The 10,680-nt window shown below is 39.0% G+C and overlaps 1 protein-coding gene across 2 annotated transcripts; it reads left to right on the top strand.

Annotated features, from left to right (window-relative positions):
* The first annotated feature begins 2,659 nt into the window (after nucleotides 1-2,659).
* Nucleotides 2,660-10,330, top strand: fgf17 (fibroblast growth factor 17). Of its 2 annotated transcripts, none has more exons than XM_039803770.1 (5): nucleotides 2,660-3,121; nucleotides 3,228-3,264; nucleotides 3,513-3,690; nucleotides 6,900-7,006; nucleotides 9,866-10,330. In XM_039803770.1, exons 1-5 carry the CDS (start codon nucleotides 3,090-3,092, stop codon nucleotides 10,154-10,156), a joined length of 645 nt encoding a protein of 214 aa, XP_039659704.1. In that variant the 5' UTR covers nucleotides 2,660-3,089; the 3' UTR covers nucleotides 10,157-10,330. The 2 variants fall into 2 exon arrangements, with proteins under 2 accessions (XP_039659704.1, XP_039659705.1); XM_039803771.1 differs by having other exon boundaries at nucleotides 3,546-3,690.
* Nucleotides 10,331-10,680: the final 350 nt, after the last annotated feature.

The raw sequence follows: 10,680 nt of genomic DNA on the forward strand, positions 1-10,680 counted from the left end.
AAACTGGGCCTTCATTCTGATCTCAACTACACACCTCTAAAGTTTTTTTGACTGCATCTTGCACGGTCGCGAAGCTATCGCAGTAAGAAAATCTGGCAGCAGACTTTTAAACACCTGGCAAAGAACCAGTGGTAGTTTCCGGTTCGCTAGGTAGTCTTCTATTCAGCAACGAGACACGGCAACAAAATAAGTTGCGTACCTAAGTCCATTTCTATAAATCTACGTGTCTCACTGTCGCTAGCCACAGTTACTGTGGGGAATATATAGCACGATCATATACAACACATGCATCTAGCATCGCAGAGGTGATCAAAGGCTGAAATCCAACGCTCAACTATAAATCAAAAGCTAGGCCGTAGGGACATATGGATGGACTCCCTTTTAACCCCTTGCATTGGCTATAAATCCAGCTTAATGCTTTTAGAATGTTGTCACCATGCTAACAAGACGTCAAATCACTGCTTATTAGCTACAAAAGGTAGGCATGGAAGATTAACGATCTACAGCTTTCCAACATGTAAGGGCCGCAGCACAATGTTGGACTGAAACCAGTGAAAAAGCTTGAAGCAACAGAGGATGTAGGTGATAGCATGACGTCTAGCACTTCTGCTGCTAAACTCAATGTGCTAAGTTACCTCGTTAGCTTTAATGTTAGCTGTCCATCAATGTCCTGAATACCTGACACGTTTCTTTTGAGCATAGCTGCTTTATTTGCTAGCTAATGACAAGTGGTTCCCACTACAGCTCTTAAGCCCTGATTTACACACACACACACACACACACACAGACGGTGATGACTACACTAGATGAGCGTGTTCCAGGAGCCTATTGTGCATCCTGGTTCACTGTAATGACTAACTGGGACACTTAATTTCTTCATTAATGTTATTTACTACACCTGTGCTTTTCCTGCTAAGACATGTTGAAATGTCTGCAGTGAAAAAGCCCTGTGGTGTTCTGAAGTTGCAATTTACTGCAGTACGATATACATTAATGCACACCTTTTAACACGAGGATTACGACATTGTATTTACATATATGACATTCATTTATTAGTTTGTGAATGTGTATGGGTATTGTGGCTGTAAGCAGTCCAACAAAGTGCTGCCGCAAGGTACTAAACACTGAGAGATGCATAAACACACTGTGACACGCTCGAGATTGTACTGCAATGATTCATTCCTCCACACATAAAATACAACTCGCACTGCAGTGACCAAATGTAAAGTTACTTTGTGAGTCGAAATAAGTGCGTTAGTGCGGCGGTCAACAGAAAGTGTTCACTCCCAGGCTCACCCCCCTCTCTGGCAAAGCCCATAAATCCCAGGTGAACAGGTGAAGCAAACAAATATGTTATCACTTCCGCTCGAACCGCGATGAAAATGCCCACCACCTATAATATGAGTGCACAAAATAATAATCAATGAATAATATAAATGAGACCATAAACAACATACAATATGTGGCTCCTGCAAAGTGTCAAATTATCTTACAAGCAGATTACAATGAATCAGATATGGTCATGCTAGTCACATTTTCTTTGAACAGCAAATACTCTAGGTTTTCCATATAATGGGAAGTCTGTCACCGCGGCGTCATATAGTGGCATGCGGCTATTGTGGGCCAGCTACAGTATATGCACTCTCATGCAAATAAAAACACACACACGTGCCCTACAGTAAGAAAAGAAGTGACATCAACAAGTAGACTTGGTTGCTGCTGGCTCGTGTCAGCCAGTCGAGAGCAGATCAACATGTCAGAAATGCCTAACTGCTGCACTGGACCACTTTATTGCCGTAGACGGAGGCAATGGTGGTGCTGGGGTCAAGAGAACGTGAGAAGGGTAAGATGTGAAGGCACTTGAAGCTTCAGGTTACACTGTTGTTCACAAACTCATCTGGACTCAGCAGCTACCAAAGTGTAATAATATCTATTTCATTTCTCTTCTCTCCTCTCCCGTTCTTTTCTCTCCTCTTCCCTCTTCTTTTTGCTGGTCTTCTCTTCTCTTCCTTTTTCTTCTTCTCTCCTCTCTTCTTGTTGGATCATTTTTGATTAAGAAAGCACATTTTTATTTGTTTGATAGGTTTTGTTGTGTTTGTCTTCTCTTCTCTTCTCTGTAAATTATTGTAATTATTTTTTTTGAAAGGAAGAGGAAAGACAGTATCCTGCTCGTCTCGGGATGTTGATTGGATGTTATGTAAAGATGAAACAGACCTTTTGTCTGCATGATTTGTTTCGGCCTCCTTTTACATGAGCTACAAGTGTGACCAGTTAACATAAGATAAAAGGGTATGTGTGGTGGGGGTGGGGGTGGGGGTGGAGCAATAGTCTCTTTAACACATAATTGGCACACCCATAAGGTGCCATTAGGCTACTCACTTTTAAATACAATGCTACAGTAATGGTCTACATTAAAGGCAGGCAGAGGGGCAGTCTTCAATGCAGTTTGAGCTAAAACTCTCAAAGTTGCAGTTTCGTTTTCTTTTTTTTTTGTAATTTAACTTTGGATGTGGAGTTCAATTTTTTTTCTTTTCCTATTGCTAATCTTAAAATAGGCCTATATATTGAGATCCCCCCCCCCCCTTCACATTTGAGTCTCCCTATTAAATCATCATTAGGGGTCCTGTTGCTGTGCCCACCCACAATAGGAAGATTTCAGGGAGGGCCTTTGCCTTTCAACATTTAACCAGTGAGCAGCCTGACCCCGGTGAGACAGAGGGCTTTTCAAAACCTGGAATTAACCCGAGCAGAGCTGCACCGAGCCGAGGATCCCTCTCACATTTACCCCAGTGATGTCATTCAAAAATCTAACGCGCTCGTTATAATGGATGTATCTGCTGTCGGTGCGTTGCGCGGATCTTTTGAAGAGCTCTTCAGCACTCAGTCAGCTGGATCAGGTTTTTGATAAATGTGAGGTGAAATAACTCCGAGGTGGGGGTTTTCGATCAGAGACTTGTTGCTGTGGATGGACAGGTCAGGAGTGCATATATGCAACACTGTGGGAGCTCGGTTGGATTTATTTGCCGCATTCTCCTGAGATTTATGTGCCTCAAGAATCCGTCTCTTCATCGGATGAAATAAAAAGGAGAATGTATGGAATAAACCAGCGCTGCGTTTACATGTAAGACGACTGTAAGGGCTGTAGACTTGTTTGATTGCTACATAATGACTTCTTTTCTACTTTTTTTTTTATAATAACAACTCTTAATTTATTCTTATTTCTGCAGATCATTTCATTTTTTCGTGCTGTGGTGCCACGCTCAGGTAAGCGCACTAAAAACTTGGTCGACGTTGTGAACTGTTCAATATGAGAAATAGTTGATGAAGTAGGGAAAAGTTGCAATAACTCCTTTTTTAAATATCGCATTTGAATATGAATATAACGGATAGCCTATAACTTATGTCCAGTAGGCTAGTTTTAGGGGGGGGAATCCAGATTGTCTTTAGCCAAAAGTTCCCAGATTAGAAAGAAAAAAATTATGTATTTCATTTTTCCCTTTTGCATAAAAAAGGGGGAGAATCACCCGTCTCCTAATTTTAACCAGTATGTGAGGACGCAGGGCGCAGTGACGGACCAGCTCAGCCGCAGACAGGTCAGGGTTTACCAGCTCTACAGCCGCACCAGCGGGAAACACGTCCAGATTCAGGGCAAAAGGGTCACCGCCACAGCTGAGGATGGAAATATGTACGGTAAGTGCTGACCCCGGACCTGCTGTTAACATTGGAGCACATTTGGCTATGTATTTATTTTTTTTGTTCTATGGAGTTGTACATCCAGGGAGGGGTTTCCTTATTTCACCACTGCAGGTCTTCACACTTGCATCCTTCAGCCCAGAGATATTCAACAGGGGGTCCGGGACCCCTAGAGGGTCCTCAGAGTTAGTGCAGGGGTCCACCAAATTATGTTAAAAAAAATATATATGTAAAGTTTCTTATTTCAAAAATTAAAATATACATTAATAATATGAATGCACAATTTGAATTGCAAAGATCAATTGGCCTATTTGTGAAGAAAAAAAATGATTTACACATTGAAGATAGGCTTACTATAGGTAACTATGGTAGCCATACAGTTAAGCTTAAGGGGTCACAGTTCCTGCCAGATGGATGTTTAACATTAAAACATGATGCATAAATAATATCCATTTATTTTCATCCATTCTGCCCAGTTTAATATGCAACTCAATTGTATACAATATATGTAGGGGTCCCTGGCCTAAAAGACGTTGAAGGCCCCTGCTTTAGCCTATAGGCCTACCTATAAGCAAATAAAATATAAAGCTCAGGTTAAGCCCCAGATTGTGCATCTCATGCATTACCATCTTAACTGCAGTCACAGAACTAAGCATCATATTTTCTGAGAAATAAATATCTTTATTGATCTTTGAAAAAAAAAACATGGGGGTTGTTTAAAAACAGGTTGCCTAAAAACTCTTTTAATTAAGGAAGTAACAGTGGTGGAATTACATCTACTCAAGTACTGTATTTAAGTACACATGTTGAGGTACTTTAGTCTTTTCTTTTCATGCCACTTTCTACTTCTACTCTGCTACATTTCAGAGAAAAATGTTGTACTTTATACTCCACTACATTCATCTGACAGATTTAGTTAAATACTTTACAAATTAGGATTTTTGCACACAAAACACATGTAGTTTATAAAATATGATGTTTTATCATAAATGAAGCTAGCCAACAATATACAGGCCTAAAAGTCCATCTGAAATGATTAGGATTGTTTCCAGTTTCTAAAATGTGAGGATTCTTTTGTTGTTGCATTGAGTACTTTTACTTTTAATACTTTAAGTACATTTTTCTGCCGATGCTTACATACTTTTACTTAAGTAATATTTTCAATGCAGGACTTTTACTTGTAACAGAGTATTTTCACAATGTGGTATTAGTACTTTTACTTAAGTAAAGGATCTGAATACTTCTTCCACCATAAAATGTACTTCTAAAGCACTTTTAACAGACATAAGCCACAAAGTGCTTCAAAAAGTACAAAACTAAGAACACAATACATAATGAGAACATGATACACAATTAGAATTACACAATAATACATAGAGTGCAGACCAGCTGCATCCAGGTCGACCTTCTGGCTAAAAAAAAGGTGACGTGTCCTCGCTCTTTTTGCACAACACGATCCAAAAACTCTACTTCTTAGTTTTTCTCATGAAACTATAAAATACTGACAAGTAACATCAACGTGTAGCCTACCAATATAAATGATACATTGTACATTTTCAATTTCAGTTCAATCGTACAAATTGAGCAAGGTGATATGTCATTCCATCCACCATTTGTCATAATTTTTCAGAAAATCAAGTGCTTAGCTCTGTGGCTTGTCTGTAGCCTAACGATTGAAGATAAGATGAGCCTTTATTGACTCCTATAGGAGAAATTTGTCTTGGGCAGTCGAGAGAACAAAAAATGCATCGCACATAAACACAAAATAAACATACAGTAAACATGCATAGAAACATAAGCATACATTATCTCATCAAAAATGCTTTAATGAACATCCGATAAACCTCACACAAGACCCCCCCCCCCTACCTTCCCCCACACTCACAGAAGAAAGATAAAGAGAACCCACAGCACATCCTCCCCCTCATAATGCACTCAATTCTACTCAGACTGCACATTTCCCATTAAATCATGCTGTGGTCAATAACGTATGTATTGCACAATGCCCAAATGCACAATTGCACAAACATATCAAATAAAAAAGTTTTAGAGGTACAAACTGGAGCTGGTTTGGACTGATATTTACATTATTTCTTTAAAAGTGGGAATCAGCCAGTCAGCACCATAGTATGACAAAGCTCACAATAATTTAGTGTCAAACTGCCAGCATGTAAAATCTGCAGGGAAACCTGTTTGGCTATATGATTTGTGTTTTTTTTGCAAAGAATACTAGGTAAACGAGCTATGAATACGTGCTATAAATGGCAAAAATGATTCTTAATAGGAACCGAGTGAAATTCTTCGATCGAATAGTGTATTTGGTCCCTGACAGTATAGCCTCAAAGCCCCTGCTGGGGACTGATGTCCTCGGGCAAACCAGCAATTTCTCTGCCGGCCTGCTTGTCCCTCCCTCTGTGAGGTGTTTTCAGGCTTGTATGTTAATTCAGCCTCCCTGTTGTATCCATGAAGCCATCGTCTGGCGAATAAGTGGCCGATTAGGACAAGTCCTTTGTCTCTATAGCCCCAATACACAAGGGGGTCGTAATGCCCAATGGCCATAATTGACTGCAGGACAAATTAAACTGAGACTGTATATTCTGCTTCCAGTACAGCTCCTTAATGTTCAGTGATAACATTTGTTTTATCATTTGTTAGAGGTATAATTTAAGGAAGCTCACCTGGGCCAGTGGGTGTCTCTCAAGGCTCTTTTATTGACTCAACTCAGTCTGTAGTTTCAGCTCATATCATTCACTCAAAAAAAGAAAAATCACATTCAAAATATAACTATTAGGGGAAAAAAGCTAATTCTTATAGTAACAGGTAACTACGGAAGAGGATTAGGGCCATATGTGAAAAATGTATTGAGTTCTGAGTTTAAGTTAAGAGTCATATGAAATGCAGACCATAAGCTTTAATGAACAAACAGCATACCTTAAATGCTGTTTATTTTTCTTCATATTTGAGAATCAATGTCAATGGCAAAAGATTGGAGTCTAGTCTAAATAATATTAGCTATTCATCAAGGGAACTGCATGTTTGGCTGAATATGTTTTGTATGGGATGTTACATGTAACTCTTGAAAATACAATAACACATTTTAGATTAGGACAAACTGTGGTTGGTGGTGTGACTATGTTTTGTCTTGTTAATATTCACATGTTTCCCCCCCTTCAGCTCTTTGACTTTCTCATCTCTATTTCTTGCAGCTCGTCTTTTTGTCGAGACAGATACCTTTGGCAGTCGAGTGAGAATTAAAGGTGCGGAAAGTGGACGCTACCTCTGCATGAACCGGAAGGGGAAACTTGTTGGAAAGGTACAATATACATTTCTGGATTGCATTTGTTTAAAATGGAGGGGACTAGTGGCTGCAGAATTTGAAACCTTATATTGATTTAAGTTAGTATGGAAAAGTTTTATATCAGTGCTGTGACAAAATGAAGTAAACAAGCTTATTGAATTTATAGTGTGGCACTATTAAAGGGTAACCACCATTATTTCAACCTGAGACCTATTTTCCTATGTTTTTGTGTCTAAGTGACAGATGGTAACAACAATCTTTGACATTGGTCCAGTGTTAAGCGAGATTGTGGCAAAACAAGCTACAATGTAAGTTAATAGGGCAATTGTGCAGCTTGTATTTACCTTCACAAAAGTGCTCGTTTTCTCACCGACAGGCTCAGATTATTATTATAAGTGTCTGACAACATTATAGAAAGGATCCCTACAGATATAGACATTTTTAAAACCTCTTTGAGACCTTTCTGTTTAACCAGAAACAGCTCTGAAGTCGCTAGCGCTAAACCCACCAGACTCCATTTAAAAAAACAATACTTTTAGCGTGTATAGAGCCAACATATTTTCACATGTAAATCAGTAAACTGTGTTTATTTCAACCCAAACTAGAGTTGTGATGGTTGGAAAAGTGGAAAGACGATCCAAAACGGCTTTTCATGGTTTTATTTTGTTTCTGTCGTCTTTGAATGAAGTGCTAAAATTATTGTTTATTTACATGGAGTCTGGTGGGTTTAGCGAACACAATTTACTAAATGTTTTTATGTTTAAAAAAAGGATCTTACTCTTTAACAGAAACGTCGACCTCCTTAGAAATCCTTTCCATAATGTTGTCAGACACTTAGAATATTAATCCGAGCCTGTCAGCGGCAAAATGAGCACTTTTGTGAAGGTAAATACAAACTGGACAATTGCCCTATTAACTTACATTGTAGCTTGTTTGCCGTTGCCGACTGCAGCGATTTTACTTAATACTGGACCAATTTCAAAGATTTTTGTTCCCATCAGTCACTTAGACACAAAAACATAGGAAAATAGGGTCCAGGTTGAAAAAAAGGTAGTTACTCTTTAAGCAGCCAAATATTATAGTTGCAAGCAGGGATTGCATCCAATAATCTTTGCATATTATGGCAAAATTTTATTTCACAAGCTAGCATACATAAGGTAGGTGTTTATTATGATATCAGCTCTGTGAGTGGACAAAAAGTTCTCCAGTCAACACGTCACGAAAATTACATGCAGAAATTAAACATTTGTGGAAGAAAATCTAAATCCATATATGAGCTTTGTCTTCTACTGAGGGTTTCCAACCTGTGCCTGCAGGACTCACCTTATCAGATCTCACATCTACTAAAAATACACACTGTAGCTCCTGCACTAAAGCTTCAATCCATTGTCATTGAAGTCTCATAACTTGTCAGTCACCCCAGGACATGATGTGCTGGAAAAAAAAAGAAGGAATCCTCGGAGGACTTAATCATAGTTGCTCAGTCTTATTGGCCATGGCTGACAGCCATGAGGGGAAAGTACCCTCCCATCATGCACTGCCTGTGTGTTTGGTCATAAGTCAACCCTCCACTTCCTTCGTGGAAATGGAAAAAGATGGATTCACATATCTGGCTGACATGACAACTCATAATATTTCTCATCATGGTTCAGAGGTGTAGAAACAGGGCCCACTGTATAGAAACACTCAGTGAAAGACTCACTGGCAAATGTTAAAGTTCACAACTTCAAACTACTAAAATGTGTAGCTGTCATAGTCTGTCTGTTAGTTATTTTTATTTAGATTCAGGTTTACCTGTCAATCACATGCATTCCAGAAACGACTACAGCACAGAGAAGTGAGCCTGCAATGTCGTATTACGTCTCTTTGATATGTTAGTTGCCTTTTGATTCATAGTTCCATTGCTTAACTGAAGAAATGGAGAAATTTGGGCTTATTTGTGTTCTTGCCAGGAGTTAGGTGAGAAGAACAATACCACACTCAAGTGTTTGGCCTGCGCTAAATATCAAGCTATCACTAGCAGCTGATTAGCTTAGCTTAGCATAAAGAGTGGAAATGGAGGGAAAACAGCTAACCTGGCTCCGTCCAAATGTAACAAAAATTAATCTACCACATAGTTTAATTTGTAAAAACAACCACAGTGTGGTTTTACAGGAACATTATAAGCCATACTATTTCTGTTAAACAAATGTTTCTAAATGCAGCACTAGAAGCAGTTTAGCATATTTGCTGAAGTTGCATGATTCTTGCCATTTTGGGGCTGTAGCCTATTGAAATGGTCGAATGCACTTATTGTAAGTAGCTTTGGATATAAGTTAACTAAGCTAACAGACAGCTAGATGTGGCTTCCTATTTAATGGACACTGGACAGAAATGATAGTGTTATCGACGCTCTGCAATAAAGGGAATAAGCATACATGTATTTCCCAAAATTTTCAAACTATTCCTTAAACAGAAGTTAACTCAAGAAACAGACATGTTTTATACTTTGTGCTGCAATAAAAAAGTCTAGACATTACTGTTTAAACATAAAAAAAAATGACTGAAAGGAACCATAACACTGTAATGTCTATCTGAAGTTTGCTAACATAAGCTACTGGTCATACCAGACCAAGTAAAACTGTAGTAAAAGTGTATTGAACTGAGCATAGGTGCGTTTTATTGCTTACAACTTCAACTTCTCATTAGTAACAGAAATAATGTGTATATCCTATTTCTAAAGGTCGAGGAAGGCTTTGATAATCATATGATTTAGCGGCTTGATTTAGCAGTTTTCTGTGTATGAATGAATAAGAATGCATGCTTCTATCTGTGTGTCATGCAGTCTGTTTGCCCAGTTTTAACATGAAAAACCTTTTCTGTCTTCTCACGCAGCCCAATGGCCGGAGCAGGGATTGTATCTTTACAGAGATCGTACTGGAGAACAATTACACCGCCTTCCAGAATGCCAAGTATGAGGGCTGGTATGTGGCTTTTACCAGGAAAGGGAGGCCCATCAAAGCCTCCAGGACGAGGGAGAACCAGAGGGAGGTCCATTTCATCAAGAGGCTACACACGGGCCCGCCTCCCTTCCCCAACACGGACCAAAGCAAACACTTTGAGTTCATCCGATTTCCGGCCATACGTCGAGCGAAACGGAACAGGAAATCACATACCTCTTCCTAACACGCAGCAAAAGAAATGGACTGATGACAGTTGTGATTTAGGAAGAAACAAATGCAATTTTATTTTTGTATATTTTTGATAGGCAAAAAGATGGTTAGAATGCCAATCTAAAGTAATATTGCTGTGAAATGATCATGTGTAAATACTGAAAGAGAGTAAAAAAGATGGATTATATTTAATCGTCCTGTGTGTATGTGTTGACTGGGGGAGAGCTTCGAGGGATGGAAGGGACATGACTAGCGTGGTTAGTAACAAACTGCAGCATGACTTACAGTAACTACCTATTTATTTATTGTATTTAACCTTTATTTAACCAGGTAAGCCAATTGAGAACATACTCTCGATTGCAACGACGACCTGGCCAAGACAAGGCATGTAACATGCGAGACAACAGAGTTACACATTAAATACATAAAAACAAAGACAGACATACAACATACAACAAAGAGTCTATGAAAAATACGGCTCTAATATAAATACTGAGTATAGTACAGAATCTGTATACAGTTTGTGCAAATGAAGCA

The sequence above is a fragment of the Perca fluviatilis genome, chromosome 6 (genome assembly GCF_010015445.1).
Source record: "Perca fluviatilis chromosome 6, GENO_Pfluv_1.0, whole genome shotgun sequence".
Classification (NCBI taxonomy): Eukaryota; Metazoa; Chordata; class Actinopteri; order Perciformes; family Percidae; genus Perca; species Perca fluviatilis.